This window comes from Vombatus ursinus, unplaced genomic scaffold (assembly GCF_900497805.2).
Source record: "Vombatus ursinus unplaced genomic scaffold, bare-nosed wombat genome assembly UNPS02014809.1, whole genome shotgun sequence".
Lineage (NCBI taxonomy): Eukaryota > Metazoa > Chordata > Mammalia > Diprotodontia > Vombatidae > Vombatus > Vombatus ursinus.
In genome coordinates this window covers 22,142,892-22,166,440 of record NW_020954587.1, presented here as the reverse complement: position 1 = coordinate 22,166,440, position 23,549 = coordinate 22,142,892, and the positions used below count along the sequence as shown (strand labels likewise).

The following is a 23,549-nucleotide window of genomic DNA, read 5'->3' as shown; positions in this document are numbered from 1 at the left end:
AACCATGATTAGGAAAAAAAAATTCAGAACACTATATATATTTCAAGAAATCATAAATGAAAGCTATTTAGATCTCTTAGAACCAGAGAGCAAAGTAAAGAATCCAATGATCAATTCCTTAAAGAAAATGAAAAATTTAAAGTCCCAGGAACGTCATAATCAATACCCAGAACTCTTTTATATCAAAGGAAAAATGTTTTAATTTTACAGAGAGAAGTAATTCAAGTTTCAAAGATCCAGTCAGGATCACACAAGGAATGGAATTTTTTACTATAAAAGATCTTAGAATACAGTATTTCAAAAGGAAAAAGTTATACTCTTAAAATCAAGAATAATTTATCTTTAAAAGCTAAATATAATCTTGTGGGGGAGGTGGAGCAAATGGATTTTTAATGGAACTATATGATGATGTAGTGCTAATATTCTAATGGGGGAGGAAAGAGTCCTTCAGAACCTTAATGTCTTCAAAGGGTAGCTGGGAAATTAAATGAGACTAAAATATGACATCTTATGGATTAATTCTATTATGAGGTTTTTTAATTAGGAAAGAGAATGGGGAGTAAAAAATATATCAGTGTAGTAGAAAGATGAAGGAGACTGAATTTACTATTTCTCATGATTGGATTGTATAAAAAGTACACAGAAACATGGAGGAAGGGGTAGGAATGAGCACCAGAATCTCACTCTTACCTAAAACAGACCACCATTCCATATCACATTTGGAATTTTGGTTAGACAAATTTTTTATTTTCAGTAGTAACGTGACTATCTCCTGGTTAGGTATCCTATAATAATGTTGTCTTGGTAGTAGAATCATGTGTCCAAAGCAATTTTTTATATCAGAGGTTCCTACCCTTTTTTTTGTGCCAAAGACCCCTTTGGCAATCTGGTAAAGGCTATGCCCTTTCTCAGAATGTTTTTGAATGCATAAAATACAAAAACCTATAAATTAAATTAATAATGTTGAAATACAATTATTGAAGTATATATTTAAAAGTTCACAGACCCCAGGTTAAGAACCTTTGTTAAACATACATGTCTCCACATGTATTTTGACTTTTTTATACCTTCATAAGACCTTCCCCTTCCTTGCCCCACCCCCACCCATGATCCCCTACTTTTACATTTTATGTAAATTGATTATTATTTAGTCTGATATGAGAGGTGTTGAATTTCTGTTGATTTGAGATATAACAGGAGACAGAGGCTACTGAGAGTTACTGCAGGTGCAAAGCTAGAAATGTGTCAAGAATGTGTCAGAATTAAAAAAAAAAAACCACCTTGCTCAATATATCCATATATAGACACACAATTAATGTAATGAGTATTTGGTGAAAGTGAAATTAAAATTTATTGTTACTATGGATTAGTTACACAACTAATTCATGACAAATAATCAAACAGCAACACACACTACGTAGTTAATCCTCAAGACTGGGGTTTAGGTGCCTCTTCAAATTTGGGGTCTGTAAATGAGAAAAAAAAAATCCAAGTTACTAATCTTCTTTACACATATAACAAAGTAAAAAGGAGGGCAGGGAGAGAAATGGGTACAACTTCTTTGAAAATCTCACCCTGTGCATACAATATTTGGAAAGTAAACAAACTCCAATTCTTTTAAGTTAGTTCAGCAGCATGAAGAAAAAAATCAAAACCCAAAACCTATAAGATTATACTTGACTTCATTTTGCAGGGGATGATAACTATGAATATTTAGGAAATACTGACATGTATTTTCCACTATTTTAAATCAGGATGAGCAGTTGGACAAGACAAATTACATGAAGGAATCTATACAGGAATCTGTTACAATCTTGAAATCTTGAAAGAATAGAGTTTCTTGTTTTGTTTTTTAACAACATCTCAGATATACCAAAAGAATGGTTAAAAATTATGGACATATTAATCCTGAACCTGACAATTACTATCCCTGAGAATTGAAGCAAATCATTTAACCACTCTGACACTAAAACACAAAGGATTGGACAAGATGATTTCCAAGGTTTCCTTCCAGCTCTAAATCTAAGATCCTAGGAAAAAGATAAATGTGGTCCTGCAAAGGATGTACCTTATGAGGTACAAGGGGGAAGTCTGATAGAAGCTATTAAGAGAGATAAAGGTAGTTGCTTCAGAGGGATAGCAGTTCTGACTAGGCATAGGAAATAAATGTTGCAGTGAGGAAAAATCTGAACTCTTGCAGGGGGCTCTCCCAGGTCCCTCAGTTCTACTAGTATCTTCCCCTCTCAGGTTACCTTCTAACAATTCTGTATCTATTTTGTCTTTATCTAATTATTTTCATGTGGTCTCCTCCGTTAGAAAGTTAACATTTTAAGAGCATGGGTATTTTTTTTCCTTTCTTTGTATCCCCAGAGCTTGGCAAAGAGTCTGCCACATAGTAAAGCACTTAAGAAATGCTTGCTGCTTTGTTTTTATCCAAGTCACTGCTTAAAATGATAAACCACTCAAGGGTACTGCATATTGATGTCAAGTCATTAATGACAACTCTTTGGGGCCAAACAATGTCACCTAATCATATAATTACATCTACTCTATTTAGTCTACAAGGACAGCATAAAGCTTTGTCAAATGCATTGCTAAAATCTAGGTAAACTACATCTAAAGTATTCCCCTAAACTACCTGTTCAGAAACTGTTAACAAAAAAAAAAAAAAAAAAAAAAAAAAAAAAAAAAGGAAATTAACTTGGTCTTAAAAAAAAAAAAAACAAAAGGGAATTAACTTGGTCTGGCATGCCCTCTTTTTGATAAAGCCATGCTGACTTTTTGATCACTACTTCCTTTTCTAGTTGATCAATAGCCACCCCTTAAGACATGCCAGAATGCTGCCAAAACTGAAGTTCACTGGACTATAATTTGTGGATGTCATTCTCTTTCCTTCTTTAAAAACGGAACATTTGTCCTTTTGTGGTTCTGCTGTACCTCTCTCAACCTTGTGAATCTTTCCAAGATCACTAATAGTAACTTATCAATAACACCTCCCAGTTCTTTCAAGTATCATAAAATGCTGTGTAACTTCACCTTATCAAGAGAGTACTCTTACTGTCCCTCAAATCTTTATTACTAATCTCCCCACCCCAAACAGATTATTGTTTGGTGAGAAAAAAAGAATCGAAGTAAGATCTGAGCAGCTGTCCTTGCTGTATCTTCTGTTATCATTACGGCACCTACCCTGAATAGCAAACCTGTTACCTCTCTATGATCCTTTTCCCCCCACCTACTCAGCTTAACACCAGCCTCTCCCCTTCCCCAAGTGTACTCCTCTACAAAAGGGAAACTCTGTGGTTATCCTTGGAATTCATGCCTAGTCTCATCTGAGTGTGAACTTTAACATTCTGGAATGTGTCACATCTTCGTATTCACCCCTGCCTAGAGATGGGACCTTTCTTTTGTAAAAAAGGCAAAGCTCAAAAGCCATCTTTGGAACAACTAATCTTCTTAAGTGTATACTTGTGATACCTATTTGGAGACTGACAAAAATCCTAATTTCTATCTGAGGATTTGAGTTGGTTGTCAAAAGTGTTACTCAACACATTTCATATAGATGCCTAAATTTTGCAGGTGAACTTTCTCATATTCCTTTTCCTTGGTTAGATACTAATTTATCATAATTAGTTATTTGGAAAAGCATCTAACACCAAATATGGGTAGGAGAACTGAATTGATTCTCCATTTTAAGAGAAAAATTCCAGAAATCCAGAAAAAAAAAACCCCATTCATTCTATATTCTCAAAACTACCAAATGGAAAGAACACAGGGCTTAGAGTCCAAAGATGTGGCTCTACTACTGAGCAACTTTGAACAAATCACTTAAATCTTACAGTACCTCTATTTTCTCTTGACTCTAAAGATAATGTACATAAGATAATTATATATAAGAGATAATGTACATAAATAAAATGTAGATAAACTTTAAAGCACTCTAATCAAAGTTATGCACTGTAAATAAACTGTTAAGTGAACACTTAACACCTGGTACCTGCCAACCAACCAACAGAAAGTAACAACTAAGCTCAAATAAAAATGTCTCTAAAGCAATAAAAAGAAACTTTTTTGGCCATGAAAAAAAATAACACTGGCTTCTCCACACTGTTTTATATCAAGCAAAGGCTTCTATTTTTTAAAGAAAAGAATGCTTTTCCACACTAAACAGGAAAAATGCTTTCAGCCACAGTTTAATTATGTCTTTCAATACCTAATCAATCAACAAACATTTATTAAGCACCTTCTATATGTAAGGCAACATGAAACAATCCCTACTCTCAAGTTTACATTCCATCTGGAAAGACAACTAGTATATTTATAAGTTACACACAGAATAAATATAAATAGAAAATAAATACAAGGTAGTTAGGGAGGAAAAACATTAGCAATTAAAAGAACTGTGAAAGGCTTCATGAAGAAGGTGGCATCTAAGCAGCGTTTTGAAGGAAGAGATTCTACAAAATAGAAGCGAAAAAAGAATGCAGGACTGGGGAGCAAGTACAAAGTCAGAGAGACGTATCTGGAGTGTGAGGACCTGAGGGAAAGACAGTTTGGCTCTATTGAAGAGAGTGTGGGTGGGGGAGTAACATACAGGGAGGCTGGAAAGACAGGGCCATGATGTGGCCTTTAAAAACAATACAGAAGAATTTATCTTTGAACCTAGAGGCAATAAGGAACTGCCAGTGTTTAACAAGTAGGAGAATGACATATTCCAATCTATACTTAAGGAAAATCACTAAGAAACTTAAGGCAGGGAGACCAACGGAGTGGCTACTACAAAAATCTAAATGGGAGGTGATGGATTAAGGCGGCATGAGTCCAGAGAAGGTACAATGTCACAGATGTGATGGAGGTATAAATGACAAGATTTGTCACCTAACTGGATAAGTAGTGTAAGCAAGAGTAAAGAGGCAAGGCTAAAGCCAAAATATGAATCTGGAGAACTGGAAGAAGCTCAGACAGAAAAGCGAAATATAGCAGAGGATTTAGGTGGAAAGATAATGAATTCTGTCTTGGACATGGGAAGCTTGAGATGTCTCTGGGGTATTCAGTTTAAAATGCCCAAAAGGCTGCTAATTAATGAAGACAGTCTAAAGGTGAGGACAGTGACTGGAGCTCGATATATAAATTTGCTACACCGGTATGATAATTAACCATGGACTAGAAGAACCAGGTAAGTCAGTTGATATTATAATTATTGTGATATAATTCATGCTTATAATATGTGTAATATTATTTAAAATGCACTAACACCTACTTAGGAGGATGATGAACAAGCAAAGGAGAGTAAGGAATAGTCAGATAGGAAGAGAACCAGGAGAAAGTATCACAAAAAGAGATAGGAGGGAAGGAGTAGAAGGCAAGAGTATTCAGGAGGAGGGAATGGTCAATACAGTCAAATACCTCAAAAGTACAAAAAGACTTTTTTCCCAATTTACAAATACTGACTACATGATGGTCAATTTACTGCTGTAAATTTCCATAATACAATACTCAAAATGCTATAGTACACATACATCACATCATCCTACTGGAGTGGGAGAGTAATTCAATCTGTTTAAATTCAAATCTATTTGACTAAACAACTTTGGTTTTAAAAAATACACCACAAATCTGTCAATAACCAGTCATTTTGAAATCTCAAAATATCCCTAGCTTGCTCCAAGGACCCTTGGAATGAAATGCTCTTCCAAACTAAGTTTATACCTATAAATCACTAATCCAGGATTTAACTAGAAAATTAAAACTTACCTTCAAATTTGAATGTTGGGAATGTATTCATGTCTGCTTTACCATACATCTGCTTAAGCTTGAATAGTTCCCTGTCCAGATCTTGTTGATACTCAGGACCTATATCAACAGGTCCTCCAGCTGCCCTAATGCACAAAAAAATAAAAACTCATACTATTATTTACACACAATAATTTTCATTTTACCACCAAGTAACAAGAGGTCCCTGGAGAGTTTGTATCTGGGGATCTGAAAATACATTTGGGGGAGGGGGGGAGACCTGGCCTGTGATTTTTATCAGTATAGGGAACTCTATTTTAGACCTGGAGCACTAAGACACTCTAAGATCTGCCCATGGTCTCACAGGCCCTGGGAGGACTTAAACTCAGGTTTTCCTGGCTACAAGGCCAGCGCTCTCCCCATTAAACCACACTGTTTCTTATGGCCATGAAGTAAGGAGCACAATACAGGGAAGATAGTGTGGTATAAAGAAAGGAGCAAAGGAATTAAAGTCAGAAGACTTGGCTCTGATTTCTACTGTCTAGCACAGTACCTAGAACATAGTACATTTTTAAGTACCTGAAGAGTAAGTACAAATAGAGAAAAAATACAAATAAGTACAAGTCAGCTGTGGGAAGGAAGGCATTAATATTTAGGGAACGAGGAAAGGTTTCATGAAGGCACTACTTGAGTTGTGTTTTAAAGAGAGAGATTCCAGGAGGCAGGAGTAAAAAGGGAGTGCCTTTGGGTTGTGGATGAAGACCATAACTAAAGGCAGAGACAGAAGATGGGAGTGCAGTATGCATGTGAGGACCAGAGAAGGCACTTTTTCTTCTGGAGTGGGTAGGGTACTAAGATACAAGGAGGATGGAAAGATAAATTAGGGAGGAAGGGTTTGTATAAAGTTTTTCTAGTTCTCCCAGTAGCTAGTGCCTTCCCCTTTCAGATTACCTGGTATCTACTTTGTGTGTATCTTTTGCACATACATGTGTATATACAAACACATAAAAATGTATAAACACACATCATTATTTACTATAGATTTGCTTTTAAAAGTTTCATCTGGATTAAGTCTACACCAATTTAGTTACTGAACTACTAAAAATAACTTATTATAAGGCAGTTATTTGTATAAAGTATTCCCTTAAAAGTTTAACAGTTCTGCAGATTCTTGTATATTTTAATACATTTGCACAGGGTGTGATTTTCAAAGTTGTACCCATTTCTCTCCCTGCCCTCCTTTTTTACTTTGGTATATGTGTTAAGTCAGTAACTTGGATTTTTTTTATTGCAATTAAGAAAATACACTTTGAATATTTAGATAAATATTTTATTTCTACTTACTGTCTCTTGGATTTATATTCTCTAATCTTGTCTACAAAGAGTTTTTGAACAGGATCAAGTTCCTTGTTAAATGCAACAGCTGTAACACCAATGTTCCTTCGAAAATACACTGAAGTTGCAGACTGAACAAGAGATGAAAACCTGGAGAGCCTTTTAAAAGCCATGGTGATCCTACAGACAAATTAACAGAATCAAACAGATAGATTTAATGAATGGCAATGTACAATGGGATTCTAATTATAAACTCATCCAAAACTTGATACAACATCATGTAATATGCTTCACTGTACCAAGAACTTTCTGTAAGCAATGGTAAATCTCGAAGAACAGGAAACAATGTTTATCACACACCATTACTCTCATATTTCCAAGATCCTTTCATGTTTAAAATCCCTTCCTTTCAGTTTTTTATACTCCTATGCATATAAAAGTCTACAAAGAGTTAGTGTTAGGAACCTAGAAATGAATAATCATAAGGAACTAAAACTTGATCATCAAGATCTAAAACTCTCTAGACATTTCAGCTGCCACATACCAGGAGGTGGTCAAGGGTTAACTAGCGGAAAAAAAATGAGGTCAAAACATTAAATGCTAGCAAAATCTGTATATAAGAAAACATAAGGACACTGGGGCTCCATTACCAGCTAGGATGTTAGAGTAGTTATGTAATGGGCATGTTAACGCCAACTATTACCATATTCATCAATATCCGATTACACTTCATTCTGCAACTTACCTAAATATGTCCATTTTCTTACTGAATCTATTTCTTCTACACTCACGAATTAAAAGTTAAAGAACTTTTAAATCCCTAACCACTGCTCTTTATTACAGGTTTAGAGCTAGAAGGGATCTCGAGAGGCCATCGAAATCCATGCCTCCCACATTTTAGAGATGAGGGCTCAGAAAGGTTAAGAGCACTTCACCTTTCACCCTCTCCATCTCTTCTTGTGCACTTTGCACCAAAGCGAGCGGGAAGCCGCAGGTAAGCCCAGAGCCCTTTCCCTGGCCACTACCTTGTCCTGGGAGTGACCTTGGACCCCCAGTCGGCCACAGCCGGCCTTCCTCTCCCGGTCAAGACAATCATATATCCCCAGGCCTCCCCAACCCCCACCCTGCAGGCTCAGCTCAGTGAGATTTTTTTTTCCTCACAAGTTAAGAAGCGCGGCTTGGGGCCCCAAGGGCAAAGGGCCCGGCCCTTCTCCAGAGAACACGAGGCCTAAGGGGAAGCAGCTTTTCGGGGGGGGGGGGGGGTCCCTCGGACGCCGAGAGCTCCGCACGAGCCTGACCTACCTGGCCCGACCGCTCAGTCACAGTCACCTTGCACCCGGTCCGGACGCCTGAGCGCTGGAAGCGACCAGCGTCCCACTTCCGGCCCTTGCTCCGCCCCACTTGGCCTCCCCACCCTCCGAATTGCATTATGGTTCGCCGCTACCGCCACAGGCTCTCGCTACTTACCGGAGAGGGAGGAACGTTGGACACCCGCGGTGACTTTCCTCGACCTAGGTGAGTTCTACGGCGAGTTTTTCGGGAGGAAACGGAACGGAAAGTGCTTCCGGGTCCTGTGACGAACACCCCGCCACCGCCATCTTTTTTTATCCCGTCTTCCCCCTACCCTTCCTGCCCTTCCCACCCTTTCCTTCTGCCCCCCCCCAAAGCCCGCGCGTGGAAACCATTGATCTGTACGCATGCGCACTCGAGCGCTATTTTTCTCCCTGTCGCCTTTCTAGGTTGTTGTTAATACGTTTAAAGCAGAGCGTAGGAGAATGCATGTAGAAGGGTTCGGGATAGGTGGAGGTCTTGTGGTCCCGTGATCCTCCATTTTCCGAAGGGGGAGGACGGGGGTGAAGGGTTTGTTCCCCGCGGGTCCGGTTCTGGGTGTCAGGGGCGGGGGGTGGTTCTGGGAGTTGTAGTCTGGGACCCGTAAACGCCCGGCGAGCCGGAGCGGGGCGGGGGGTGTTCTGATCTCTGTTTGGGTGCCGGAGAAAGGCCCCGAGGTCCGAGCCTGGCCGGAGCCGTGGCTTTGCTGGGGGAGTCGAAGGAAGCAGAGCCTGAGGCGACACGGTTGTCAGTTGGCTCCGAGACCCGTGTAGGAGAAAGAGGCTGATTCCCAAAGCGGGTGAGTGGCCCAAGTCTGGGAGGGGCCGAGGCTGGCGAGCGGGGGCCGCCGCCGGGGGCCGGGCCCGGGCTCGAGGCTTTCCCTCTCCCGCTAACCGGCCACCGTCAGTGTTTTGTTTCCGCTGGATCCTGACGCGCTGCCGCCTATTTCCGTTTGTGGAGATTGGAGGGAGAGGGACCTGAGCGGCGCCTGGGGAGGGCCGGGCTCGGCGGAGGGGGGGGCTCTCTCTCGACCCCCTCTTCTCCCCAGAGGATTCCCCCCCTCCAGTTAGCCCTCGGGTCCCTGCCGGGACGTCCCGGAGGCCGCATCCAGGGATACTTCGCCCCACGGGATTCTTGTCCCTCTGAATTCTCCGAAACTTGTCTCCTCCCCACCCCCACCCTCCTCAGCTCCATTCGCCTCCCCCTTCCCCTCCCACCTCCCTCTTGGTGACGCCCGGTGTCACTCTTCCCAGCGCGGCGGGGGACAGCCTCCCCCGCCAGACGTTTGGGCTCGTGGCGCCGCGTGTGCACCGGGGCTTCCCGGGGTCCCCTCGCCTGGATGGAGGCAGTTTAGCGTTTAAATCATTCCGGGGCCCCTGGAGATTGGAGCTGCCACCAAAACAACTTCTTGTGAGGTGCCCGAGCTTGCTCTTTCATGAAAGGAATGGAGGCGGGTAGTTTTGGAAACTTTAATTTTTCTTTTGTTTCCTGCATCCTTTTATATCTGGAAGCCTGTTATAAAGTATAATCTAAAGTTTACATTATTAACTCCCCGAAGGCAGTGAATACTTTTTCTTACTTGATCTTTACCCAGTAATTCGCATCTAATGTTTATCTAATGATTCCTCTCTGAGCGTTTATCAGAGATTAAAAACCGAGAAAGTTATCACTCTGATGTTGTACAATCAAATAAAGGGTAATTTGGATCTCATATCTTAAGATTTAAAGCTGAAAAATACTTTTAAGTGATATAAAGTATTTCCTCATTTTATAGCTGAGATGAGGAAACTGAGGCCAGAAGAGGTCAGTTAGGTTATTTGGCTATTGTGAAGCCGGTGTTAAGTATCTGTGAGATAGATGGTTATTTAAGGGTAATTGCAGATGTGATTTGGAGGAAGGAATTAAGATCAAAGATATCAAAAGAGGGCAGACCACCAACTGTATGCCAGGCACTGTAAGCATGGAGTGACAAATGTAAAAATGAGTCACTTCGAACCTTCGAGGGGGTTGAGGGGATGTGGGAGGAATAGAACATACTAATACAAGGATGAAAGTTATGGTTAGTGAATTAATAGTGATTGTGAGTAGGGTGTAGAGAAGAGAATAAGCATTTATGTAGTGCCTACTGCATGCTAGGCACTCGAGTTGAGTGCTTTACAAATATTCTCCAATTTGATCCTTATTACAACCCCGTGAGGTAGGTGCTATTATTTTCCCTGTTTAACAGTTGAGGAAGCTGAGGCAGGCAGAGGTTAAGTGACTTGCCCAGGGTTTCACCAGTATTAAGTGTCTGAAGCTGGATTTGAACTCAGGTCTTGCTAACTTCAGACCTAGGGCTCTATCCATCCAACTGCCTCTGAATAGAGTCATAACGTTTTGTAGTAGCAATGGTAATGTTGATTTGATTACCGTTCCCCAGGGCAAAAAGGAGAGAAGGGTGCTAGCAGTCACTGCTCCTTTTGGAATCAGGACAGATTTCAAGATGTGAGGCCCTATTTTCCTGATGGATGAAGTGTAGTCTGGTGCCCTCTCTATATAGTCTGTGGTTGATTAGGTGAATTTTCATACATCCAACAATCTGGATATCTCAACTTCCAGATGAAGTACCAAAGCTGAGTCGATTAAGGTAGGGAAGGAAGGTGTTATTTCTAGGGAAAAGGGCAACTGCAAAGCACAGGGTAAATAACTGTTTTGATTAGCTTTAAAGTCTGGAGACTTTTACTTCACCCTTAAATAGCCACACTTATAGAAAAACAGCTGAACTGCTGCTGTACTGTCTCTTCTGCTCCTCAAATCCTTGCATTTTCTTCCCATTTCTTACCACTGAAGTAAAATAGGTTTCTACAAGGTCACTAATGAACTCTTTATGCTGAAAACCAGTGACTTTTTCCTCAGTCTTCATACTTCATTATCTCTCTGTAGGAATTGACACTCTAGAATATCCCTTCTTTATGGATATTCTCTCCAGGTTTTTCCATTCTATCACCTATGTATAAGTAAGTCAACAAGCATTAGGTACTTATTGTGTGCCAGGTACTGTGCTAAGCACTGGGCATAGAGACAAAAGCAAAAAAAAAAAAAAAAAAGTCCCTGCCTCAGAAAGAGAAGACAACACAAATAGGAGCTGAAAAGTAGGAAGGTTGGAGGTACCTGCATGAGGCCTAGAAAATGAAGGATAGATGGTCTGGGCCAGGGGTGAGGAGCCTGCTGCCTTGAGGCCCCATGTGGCTTTCTAGGTCCACAAGTTCAGCCCTTTGCCTGAATCCAAACTTCACAGAACAAATTCCCTTAATAAAAGGATTTGTTCTATAAAACTTGGACTCAGTCAAAAGGCTGCATCCAAGGATATAGAAAGGCCATAGGTTCCCTACCCCTTGCTGGACCTTTCCCTCAAAATGGAGTTACTGTAGGAGTAGAGGGAGAAAACAGTTCAATCTGTGGTCTTTAATTATGTGGAGTTTTGAACTGAGATATCTTCTGTTCTGTTAGTATACATATGTCTCATCAGCTCCCATGGGTTCAACTGTCATCTTATTTTAGATAAACTCCTAAATTACCTACCTAGCTGATGGAGTCCAGGCTGATATACATCCAACTGCTTGCAGAACAACTATCTGGATATCTCATGGACATCTCAAATTGAAGGTACCACCATCCTGTCAGTCACCCACCATTAGCAATATCAGAATTACCTTGGATCCTTTCCTCTTAAAACCCCCGTATTTTATTGACAGGTCTTATCAATTCTCTAATATATATTTTACATATATGTATATATACACACACACACAGAGATATATATATATAATATAGAGATATAGGTTCTCTGACTCCATATCCAGTGCTTTTTCTACTGTACAGTGCTACCCTTTTTGTAAGACATAGTTTTGGCCATGCTATTACATTGCTTAAGAATATTTAATGACACCCTAGGGCTCTTAAGATAAATATGGCATTTAAAGCCCTTTACAATATGGTTCAGCTTACTTTTGTAAAAATTTAAAAATACCAGATAATTTGAGCATTTCCATAAATAAAAAAAAAAATGAAACAGCGAATCTATTACATTCCTTTTGCTCTAAAGCAGGGGTGTTAAATTCAAATAAAACTGATCCAGAAAACTACAAATTAACATTATAGATGTTGCATTTGTATTTATTTTGTTAAACATATCCCAGTTACATTTTAATCTGTTTCAGGCTGTACTTGGGAGTTTTGCAGACCATTTGAGGATGGAGTTTGACACTTCTGCTATAAAATATATAGTAAATTAGATGTCTGACCAAACTCTAAGCTCTCCACAGAGCCTGCCTCAGTTGCCTTCATGGCTTTTTGGTTTCAAGAAGTTGTAGCATGTGTGCAGTGTTCACACCCTTGTAAAAAAACATCTCAACAGGCTGCTAAACTAGGTTGAGGGTAACAAATGGGCCTCAAAGTCAGGCAGACTAGATGGGGCACTCAGAGCTTAGTCAAGTTCTAACTAAGAGGATTCAGTAGATGACCTTGGTGTCTTCCATGTCTAACCAAACTGTGAGTACTCCACAGACTCTGCTTCAGCCACCTTTGTGGCTGTTTAAACAGGTTGTTCTCATCCACCCATTCCACCAGGGAAAGTCTTCACATACTTGGGTTAGACATTCCCCCCAACTCACCAAAGGATTTGAGACCCCTGGGTTACCCTCAACCTGCTTTAGCCTGTCTGCTAAAAAGTTTACTGGGGTGTGGCTGCTGTGCATGGTACTCCTCCTTGGAGCTATAGGTGAAAGGTGGATCAGGTAGACACCACAGGTGGAAAGCAGCCCTGAAAAGGGCTCGGCAGCCCTCACACCAGAGTTGCCAGTGTTCCTGAACACACCCTGTGGCCCTTTTGAGGTATAAATCTCGTAATGGCATCACTGAGTCAAAGGGTATATGGTTTTGTAGCTGTCGGGATATCTCAGAGTGGCTGTAATTGCCATTTCACCAGCAGAGCATTAGTGTGCTCATTTTTCCAAAGACCCTTCAGCATGTGTCAGTTTCTTCTTTGCCAGTCTGGCATGTGTGAGGTAGAACCTCAGAGTTACTTTAATTTGCATTTTTCTAGTTATTAGTGATTTCAAGCATTTTTTTCATATGATTTAATGCAGGGGTGGGAATCTGTGGCCGAAAGGCCACACGAGGACACTTCTAGGTCCTTGGGTGCAGCCTTTTGACTGAGTCCAAGTTTTATAGAACAAATTCTTTTATTAGGGGAATTTGTTCTATGAAGTTTGGATTCAGTCAAGGGCTGCACTTGAGGACCTAGAGGGTTCCCCACCCCTGGTTTAGAGTTTTCCTTTACAACTATTTATATCCTTCTTCCATTTATCAATTGGCAAATGATTCTTGTTCGTATAAATTCAAATTAGTTCCTTAAAATCTTAGAAATTAGACCTTTGTCATTTTAGAAAGCAATTTCGAACTATGTCCAAAAATTATACTTGTGTACTCTTGACCCAGCAATACCACTACCAGTTCTGTACTCCAGAGAGATCAGAGGAAAATAACTCATATATTAAAAAATATTTATAGCAGCTCTTTTATAGTGGTAAAGAATTGGAAACTCCTCAGTAGAAGAAGTGACTGAATGAGTTACAGCGTGTGAATGTGCTACAAGAAATTATGAAGGGGATAGTTTCAGAGAAACTCCAGAAGATTCATGTATAAACGGATGCAGAATGAAGTGAGCAGGACCAGAACAATTTATACTACAACAGCCATTAGTAAAGAGAAACAGCTTTGAAAGACTTAGGAACTCTAACCAGCAATGATTAATCACAATTCCAAAGGACTTGTAATGAAATATGCCATCTCCTGATAGGTGATAGAGTAAGAGTACAGATGGAAAAAATTTTTTTTGGACAAGCTCACTTCTGAAATTTGCTTTGGGGGCAGCTAGGTGGCACAGTGGATAGAGCACTGGCCCTGAAGTCAGGAGGCCCTGAGTTCAAATCTGGCCTCAGACTAAACGCTTGACACCTACTAGCTGTGTGACCTTGGGCAAGTCACTTAACCCCAGCTGCCTAAAAAGAAAAGAAAAGAATGAAATTTGCTTTGTTTGACTAAACATGTTTGTGATAGGGGTATTGATTTTCTTGCTTCCTCAATGGGATCATAAGAAGTAGGAGGCAAATTTTCATGAAAATAAAAATTCTAAAAGAATGAAGTAAACAAAAAAAGAAATGAGACCTTTATCAGGGAAAATGTGTTACAAAGATTTTTTTTCCTAATTGCTTCCTTTCTAATCTTAGCTTCATTGGATTTGTGCAGAAACTTTTAAATTTTATGTAATTAAAATTTTCCTTTTTATCTTCTTTGATCAAATGCTTTCTTAACAGTCAGTAAGCACTGTGGGATCTTATATTCTCTATACTTTCCAATCAGTTTTGACTGGTCTGTAGAATGTTATTTTCTCAAACTTGTCTCTTCTCTTTTCATATTTTGAGGTATGAACTTGATTCATGTATAGATTATTATAAAGATTTTGTAGAGATGAGAAAGTTAGTAATTATATTTTCTTGTTCTTCTCTGGTCCATGATTTGTTCTGCAAGTTTGGTAACTGCCCTTCTTTCAGATACATTGAAAATCAGTTCCTCAGCATCCTCAGAGTTGTTTTCTGCAGCACAAACTCCTCTGTGGTCCAGCTCCACTCTTCACATCTTAGTTTTACCAGTTTAACTTCCTTTTGCAGCATATCAAGGACTATCATTATACTAGAGTTCAAATGTGATGGCTCCACTGTCATTACAGAAAAAAAGTTTGTTATAACAATCTTTATATGCAAGTGTCTTCCATTTTTTGTCTTTTTTTTTAACCTATTTTCATCCTTAACAGTTTAAAAGGTGCTTTGATAAGGTTTTTTGAGGTTTCTGGCCAAGCTTTCTGCAAATTTGTTTCTCTCCCCCTGCTTATCACTGTTGCTTTTCACTATTTTCCCTTTGTTGGCCCTCAATCATGAGGAATTCTTCATATGAAATGAGATAATCCTTGTAAAGCACTTAGAACAGTACCTGGCCCATAGTAATTGCTATGTAAATATTTTCCGTTATTATTATTATTATCACCAAAGGAAGAGCCTCAGTATATTAAGCCAATCAGTAAAGAGAACAGGGTTCTATTGCCTAATTTGGAACTTGAACAGGCTACTTGTGTCTCTAAAAAACAGTACCCTGTTATGGTGCTACCTGTGTCCTCCTTCTTAGTCTCTGGTTTATAACCATTTCAAGGAGGTGGGTACAGGGCTTGAATTTCTAATGATGACATGTGCTACTCAACCCCTTAGGTCCAAGGCTTGGGAGAAAATGTGGCAGCCACTACAACCTTTATTTCTACATTAATAAAGATATAAACCTACTTTAAAGAATTAAAAATTCTCAGTGCTTCATTTTGTCCCACATCCTAATACAGCCAACTAAGTTAAGCTATTTGACTCATAATCAGATGAGATAATATCTGTGAAGTGCTTAGCACAGTGCCTGGCATGTAGTATGTCCTTAATAAATGCTTATTCCTTTCCTCCCCTCCTCCCCTCCTCCCCATCCTAAAAATAATAGGTTTATATCTTTTCCCTACTACTGTTTCCCTTGTATCAAGTTATATTCTCAGGGCCCAATACTTAACCATGTTTAGTAACCCACTGATTAATTTGAAAAGGACTTCAGATAAGTATCTCCCTCCTCATTAAAAAACATTACCTCCATCAAAAGAATCAGCATTCCAGTCCTTCACTCAAGCAATAGTCTCAGCACTATTAATATTTAATGTAATTAAAAACACATACCTCACCAACCAATGAACCTTACTAGAAATCCCCAACTCATTCCCTTCAGCTATCAGAACACTACCCCAAATAATAAAATTCAGAGTTTTGAGGCCCAGATGTAACTCAGAGTATTACAAAACTCACTTATAGTTCTTTTTATTTGAGAAAAAAAAAGTAACTTCAAAATGAGTTGACCTGAGAGGTCATCAAGTTCAGTACCTTCATTCTGTCCATGAGGAAACTGAAGCTCAAAAAAGTTAAATGACTGCACCAAGGTCATCCTAGCAGCAGAACTGAGACTTAATTATTAAAGCATCAAATGTTACTGATGTTTTAGAAGTGCACTAGTCTTTATCTGTCTCCTGTCAACTAAATCACTGAGCCAGAATATGTTTCTTGTACAGTGAAGTCAAATCTGATTTGGGAAGAAGAGAAAGTATGGAAATTGAGTCAAAACACTTGTATCTAACTGAGTTCATTTTAAACCTCTTTTAAAGCATCATCTTCTCAAAGCCTGTATATACCTCCTTTTCTATAATGTTTTTCTTCAGGAGTAATGTTGTACACTATTCTCATTTTTTGCCTCAGAAAAAGATACTAACTTGTGGAATTTGAAAGGTGCCTCCTTCCTTAGTAAAAATGCCAAATGTTGTTTTCCCTGATTTGAGCTCTCTTCATGAACTGCATACCACCCTAGAATTTGGATCTCCTTGATAATAAGATACATACCAGGCAGATGCTTCCCAGGAATATTTTCTGTAACCACTGGGCAGAGAAAATGGGATGGTCGAAAATATAATTATAGCTTACTACCCCCATAGACTTTCCGTATATAGAAAGCACTACTTTATTGGTAGGACTTTGGTGGCATCCAACCTGTAGGCAAATAGAAATTTCTTTTTTTAGATCGCTAGAAAGCAAGGTATCTTGGGGGAAGCAGGGGGAAGTGCATATATACTCTCTTCCTGAATTCACTAGATATATGGTTTACAATCCACTTTGATAAAATCATAGGTCTTGGAAATATTGAAATAAGTTTTATTTTGGGCAGTTATATAAGGCACTTAGGAACCAACCAACCAAAAAATTCTGTTTTATAAAAAGTGTTGCTTGTGTATTCAGTCTTAATATGAGTTTTTTATCCCCCAAAATATGAAACAGATTTTGGAATTACTTTATGTACTTGTATACCTATCCCACAGGGTTGTTGTGACTAAAATGCTTTGTAGACTTTAAAGGACAAATACAAATTGAGTTATTGTGACTTAAAAAATTATATGTCTATCCAATGATTGAATGGATTGGCTATTCTTTCTATCACTGTATATTGCATTGTGAATGTAGCTAGGCTAAGCCTCAGGTAAGAAATTTTGGAGAAAATGCATATTATGATCTGGTTTATATTTTCAGTCTGTATCAGCAGTTCTGTTGTGTTTAGATTTAGACTTTAAAAATCTAACTATTGCAGGACTGTTTTCTCTTTTTTCCAGCCATGACTAAAAGAGAAGCAGAAGAGCTGATAGAAATTGAAATTGATGGAACAGAGAAACAAGAATGCACAGAAGAAAGGTACAAATTGTATTAATCTTCATTTGCATCATTTAATGTTCCTCACTGAAATCAAACCAAAGTTTTTATTGACTAAAAGCAGCACGGGGTTTATTTACTGGTGTTTCTCTTGATTAAATAGGTAGTGTGCTATAGTGTATAGAGAGTTGATCTTGTAGCCAGGAATACTCTGAGTTCATGTCTTGCCTCTGACTACTTCAGGTTTTGTTACCCTGGTCATATTACTTAATCTCTCAGTTCTCTAGACAACTTTCTAAGACTTCAAGTTAACAGAGAAGGAGCTGGCCTGCATTCGGAGAAAGAAATTCCTCACCAAGCCTCCATGTATAAATGAAGTCCTTTGTGAAGGAGGGGAAAAAATGACCAGAAACTAAAGAAGCAGAAACATGAATAAGAATCTAACATCTTAGTGGTTGAGAATTACTAGTTGTATTAGTTATACTCTCTTCTGCCCCCAGTTTATTTATGTGGGGCCTTTTCTCAAAACTGACTACTTTATTCAGAAAATTTTTAACAGATCTGCTTTCAGAATGTATTTATAAAATCTGGCAAGTCTGCTGAGTAGGTAGCTGCTTCTAGGCTTTTTTGTTCACTATATAACTGAAGATAGGGCTTATCAAATGACAAAAACTAGATTGCATATTTCTAAACAGTTAGTATTTGATGTAAATGTGAACATGCAGTCATTCAATTTTAAACTTTTGTCATCATCTTCTTTCTTATACCCCATTGGTATAATGTGACTTATTTTTCTTGCTCCTAAATTTGGGGGCTCATACATAGATGCACAACAGAATTTCAAGCTCTGGATTAAGATTAAAACAGCATATTAAGATTCTACATCACAGTTTACCAAAAACAGAAACCTAGATTCTCAGTTCCACTTGTCACTGCCCTGCTGTTTAACCTTGATCGACTTTTGGACCTTAGTTTCTTCTTATGCAATCAAGGGGCTAGACCAAATCAGAGGTATCAAAATGTAGCCTATGGACTGCTTGCAACCCATAACACTCCCTAGTGTGGCCTAAACCAGATGAAAATGTAATTGGGAAATATTTAACAAAAAAAGCAAAAATACAATAAAACATAGATAATATTGAATTGTAAAATATAAGCCATATTTGTCCTGCAGGCATCTTTTTGTATGGTTTATTGGTTCCTGTTTCTATTTGAGTTTAATAACCATCAGACTAGATGATTTCTAAGGGCTTTTTTGGTTCTGAAAATTTCTGGTCCAGAGTAGCTACCAGGGACAGATTGGCCCCTAAATTTACAATCTGGAAAGATTGAATCATGCAGCAGATAATTTTTAAAAAAACCAAACAACTTTTTACTTCTTACTGAGGAGGGAGGAGAGGGAGTGAGAGAATTTGAAACTCAAAGTTCCAAAAAATGAATGTTAAAAATTGTTTTTACATGTAATTGGGAGAAAAATATTACATTAAAAAAGCTTTTTACTGAATATAAGCAAACAATAAGACTAAACACAGGTGCAATTCTTCCTATCCTTTCTGAATGGAACATACTTGGGTCATGGACATAAGCAGCTTGATCATTCTGAGAAGCTCCTGCTCCTACTCCTTCTAAGGTACAAATTTCAGCAACATTCCCAGCCATGTAGTACTACATATAAATAGTGAAGGCTGGTTTGAGCAAATCAGGGGTCTTCCAATGATCTTTCAGTCAGTCAGCAAGCTTTTATTAAGTACTTACTATGTGATAGACAAGCTCTGCAGATAAAGTAAAGTGAAACTAGTCCCTGACCTCATGGGCCTCACATTCTAATGGAGGAGGAACCTGTAAATAACTAGGTGGGTATAGGATATTTACAGAATAAATGAAAGACAGTCTGAGAGGGGGAGGAATTAGCAACTAAGAACATTTCTGAGAACATTTGATATAAATGTTAATTCCAAGAAGACTTATTTCCATTCTAGTTGTCCATGACAGATGGCTACAAATATGCTAAAAATCATTAATGCCTTGGGGGCAGCTTGGTGGCGCAGTGGATAGAGTACTTGCCCTGGATTCAGGAGGACCTGAGTTCAAATGTGGCCTCAGACACATAACACTTAATAGCTGTGTGATCCTGGGCTTAATCCCATTGCCTAATCAAAAAAAAAAAAAAGTTAAAAATCATTAATGCCTTGTAGCTTAATCAGCCACTTGGGGGACCAGAGCCTAAGCAAAATAAATAACACCTGAGATATCCTACCCAGTTGCTATTAGTCTCATTTTTGTGTTCATACCAGGACCAAGACTATATTTCATACCTAGGAGTAAATAATATACACTTGGGTTCTAAGTGCTTGCAGACAAAACACCCAAGGGGAGGAGTGCATAAGGTACACTCTCAGCAAAGGAAAAGAAGCTATCAAAGCCAAAAAATATAGACACCCTTCAAAGTCAGAACGGCTGTGGTGTTACCAAATCATAAACATGACAAAGTCACAATAGAACTGGAGACCATTCAAAGATGGCCCCAGGATGACAGCAGCCGGAAACAAAAAACTGGCTATCAGGACTCAAGATATGTCTGCACTCAAACATCTCCAAAATATAAAATCTGAAAGCAGAAGCTAAGGATGTCTAATTCTCTTGTTTCAACTTATCATGTGGCCTGAGATGCTGTCTCTTTTCTCACTCTTCTACTGGTCTCCTGGCTATCAGTCAACAAACATTTATTAAGTGCTTACCTCTCTTAAGATATTTACCCATTGAATTTGCCTTTGTCAGCTCAGTATATAATGATTCTGAAATTTCTTGAGGGTCTTGTTGCCCAGCCCTTAACTAGGCAAAAAAAATTGGGTAACACCTCTCCCGAGTGGTCAGTCTACTATCCTTCCTTTCAATGTTAAGCCCCCCTGTTGGCTTATGGGGGGCTGAAAGCCATCTCTTGGCTTTCTTTCAGATGGCCCTGAAGGCCATCTCTTGGTTCTCAGAGAAATGATTTGTCTCAACTTTCCTGGGAGACAGGTAAACATGAGTTTGAAGGGAACAGCTTGGTAAAGAAAAGGTGGGTGCCTTGATCAAAGAAAATGATAGAGAGGTGGTCATAAGGAAATAGTTTGTTCACAGCATTATTCCATCCAGCCAAGGAAATACGTAGTCAATGACTAATGCTAATGGATCTGCCAGAATACACCCATCAGCAAAGTTCTTCCAAAAGCCCTCCTTGATAGTCTAGTCATTGAACCTTCAGGCTCCCAACCACTCAATGAAGTCCATACTGATAATCCACTCAAGACTGTCCAAACAACCCATGTTTCCAAGAGTCACCAGAGACAGAATTAACAGCAAAGAATACAGCAGAGGAACAGCAAAGGATATAAGCCCACAATAAATGAAACCATCTGAAAATGAAGCATTGGAGCAGTTGAGTGTCCAAATCTTCACAAGGACCAGAGCTAACAGTTGCAAGGAAAGCAGCCCACTGGGAATATTGCCTTCATAAAGGATCTTGGCACCAGTAGGTCCAGGCTTAGCACCTTCCTGGGCCCTACCCTGCTGTGAGAGTACGGTTCTCAGCAACATCCTCAGGGATATAGTAATACTGAATACTAAAAGTGAAGTCTTCCAATGATCTTTTAATCATTTAACAAGCTTTTATTAAGTGTTTACTATGTTGCAGGCATGGTGTTAAGCTCTGAGGATAGAGAAAAAGACAAAAACAGTCTTTGACCTCATGGGCCTCATATTCTAATGGAAGAGACAATGTGTAAATAACTAGATAAATACAAGATATTTACAGAATAGATGGAAGGCATTCTGAGAGGGGAAGGCATTAGCAGCTGGAGAGAACAGGAAAACCTTAGAGAAAGTAGCAATTAAGCTGAGTCTTAAAGAAAATTAGAACCAAGGGATGAAGGTGAGGGGGCAGAGCCTTACAGGTATGGTATACAGCTAGCTCAAAAGCGAAGAAATGAGAGATGGAATGTTGTGTTCCAGAAATTGCATATAGGCTGTGTAGCCAAATTGTAGGGGGCATAGAAAGGAGTAAAATGTAGGAAGACTGGAAAGAAAAGAAAGGGTCAGGTTAGAAGAGCTTTAAATGCCAAGTAAAGAAGTTTATATTGGATCCTGGAAGAAATAGGAGTCACTGGCATTCATTGAACAGAATGGAAACATAGACCTATGCTTTCAAAAAATGACCTTAACAGTTGAATGATGGGTGGATTGGAGTGAGGAGAGACTTGAGCCCAGTTAGAAAACTATTCTAGTCTAGGTGAGAGTTAATGAGAGCCTAAAAAAGGTGGTAGATGTATGAGTGAAGAGAAGGGGACATATATGAGAGATATTGTAAAGGTAGCAAGACAAGATTTGACAATAAATTGGATATGAGGAGTAAGTGAGAGTGAGGAGTCGAGAATCAAACTGAGGTCTCGAGCCTAAGCTATTGGGAGGATGGTGTTTTCAGTAGTAATAAGGTAGTTCAGAAAGGAGGAGGTTTGGAGATTGGGGGGGGGGGCAGGGTATTGAGTTCCACGTTAGATATGTTGAGTTTCAGATATCTATGGGACATTGCATGGGACAAAGACACAAGAGGCACTGGAGGATGTTAAACTTGAGGTCAGGCAACAGACTAAACCAGGTTAAAGGTAACCCAGAGGCCTTAAACCTGTCAGTGAATTAGGAGGATGTCTACCCCAAGCATGTGAAGACTTCCGAAGTGAGTAAGAACAATTTGTTTCAAGGGCCATGAAGGTAACTGAAGCAGGTATTGTGGAGAACTTGGTCAGGCATTGAATATGCCAAGGTTATGCACTGCATCCTGGGCCATTGCCAGTTGTCTTGACTTTTGTGCTGCCATTGGACTTTGATGACTCTGGAAAAAAGAGTGAGGCTGATGACTTATGCAGCTTTGCCTCACTTAAATCCAATTCATGCATGAGTCAGAACATCGCCCTGTGATGTCATTGGTCCTCTTTGAAAACGAAGGACAAATAACAGTATGTACACCTGGAAATCATGTAGAGATTGACGATTGGATCGCATGAGGCAGTATGGAGCAAACAGAAAAGAGGTCCCAGGACAGAACCTTGGGGAATACCTGCAATTAGTGAGAACAATATGTATGAAGAATCAACAAAGGAGACTGAGAAGGAAGTGTTGGATAGGTAAGAGAACCGGGAGAAATCAGTGTCACGAGAACCCAGAGAGGAAAAGAGTGTCCAGGTGGAGAAGGTCTTAACAGTATCAGGCTACAGAGAGGGCAGGGTTGGGGTAGCAATTAGGATTAAGAAGAGACACTTAGATGTGGCAATTTAGAGATCATTAGTAACATTAGAGAGAACAGTTTCAGTTGAATGACGAGGTTGGAAGCCAGATTGCAAAGGGTTGAGGAGTGACTGAGAGGAGAAATGGAGATGACTGGCATAGATGGTTTTCTTAAGGAGGTTAGCCAGGAAGGGAAGGAGACAGGATGATAGAGGGACTTTGGATCAAATGAGATGAGGCATGGCAGCAGGGAAGCAATCAGTAGATAGAGATGGAAGCTTAGAGAAAGAGTGGGAATGATAGGGGCAATCTATTGGAGAAAATGGGAGGATGGGATCAAGAAACTGGCCTTAACAAGCCCTTAGGTCAACTCTTTACAAGAACATAAGTGTAGGAAAAGATATAATGAAGAAAGATTTTGAGTGACAGGATGAGAAGGTGGAGCTATTGGCAAATGGTATGGGGGGAGGGGTGTAGTATGAGTCAAAGTTCCTAGCTGAAAGGATTGGGGTGTGGGGAGCACAGAGAGAAAGATAATACGTTTTGAAACAACCACTGTGGATAGAGAGTAGGATAGCGAATCAGTTA

At 39.4% G+C, this 23,549-nt stretch overlaps 2 protein-coding genes across 7 annotated transcripts in view; one reads left to right on the top strand and one right to left on the bottom strand.

The window, feature by feature from the left end:
* Positions 1–1,327: 1,327 nt before the first annotated feature.
* Positions 1,328–8,621, bottom strand: ATP5PF (ATP synthase peripheral stalk subunit F6). 2 transcript variants are annotated; one of them, XM_027875496.1, is made up of 4 exons: positions 8,533–8,621; positions 7,075–7,245; positions 5,752–5,876; positions 1,328–1,466 (listed from the first exon to the last, which is right to left on the bottom strand). In XM_027875496.1, exons 2-4 carry the CDS (start codon positions 7,236–7,238, stop codon positions 1,429–1,431), a joined length of 327 nt encoding a protein of 108 aa, XP_027731297.1. In that variant the 5' UTR covers positions 7,239–7,245; positions 8,533–8,621; the 3' UTR covers positions 1,328–1,428. The 2 variants fall into 2 exon arrangements, with proteins under 2 accessions (XP_027731297.1, XP_027731295.1); XM_027875494.1 differs by lacking the exon at positions 8,533–8,621 and adding an exon at positions 8,368–8,456.
* Positions 8,498–23,549, top strand: part of GABPA (GA binding protein transcription factor subunit alpha) — a 66,773-nt gene continuing 51,721 nt past the window's right edge. Inside the window, exons 1-3 of one of the 5 annotated variants that reach the window (XM_027875492.1) lie at positions 8,504–8,580; positions 11,935–12,039; positions 17,666–17,744. In XM_027875492.1, coding sequence (XP_027731293.1) covers positions 17,668–17,744 — 77 coding nt within the window. In that variant the 5' untranslated portion in view covers positions 8,504–8,580; positions 11,935–12,039; positions 17,666–17,667. Of the gene's footprint in view, positions 8,581–9,105; positions 9,194–9,725; positions 9,810–11,934; positions 12,040–17,665; positions 17,745–23,549 lie in introns of those variants that run through there. The other 4 variants (XM_027875491.1, XM_027875489.1, XM_027875490.1 and 1 more) reach the window with 4 other exon arrangements.

Coding starts and splice junctions, on each gene's coding strand:
- ATP5PF (XM_027875496.1), bottom strand. CDS start 7,238: ATGGCTTTTAAAAGGCTCTCCAGGTTTTCATCTCTTGTTCAGTCTGCA. Junction 5,877..7,074: donor GAATATAAATCCAAGAGACA/GTAAGTAGAAAT, acceptor TTTGTGCATTAG/GGCAGCTGGAGGACCTGTTG. Junction 1,467..5,751: donor CCCAACATTCAAATTTGAAG/GTAAGTTTTAAT, acceptor TCTCATTTACAG/ACCCCAAATTTGAAGAGGCA.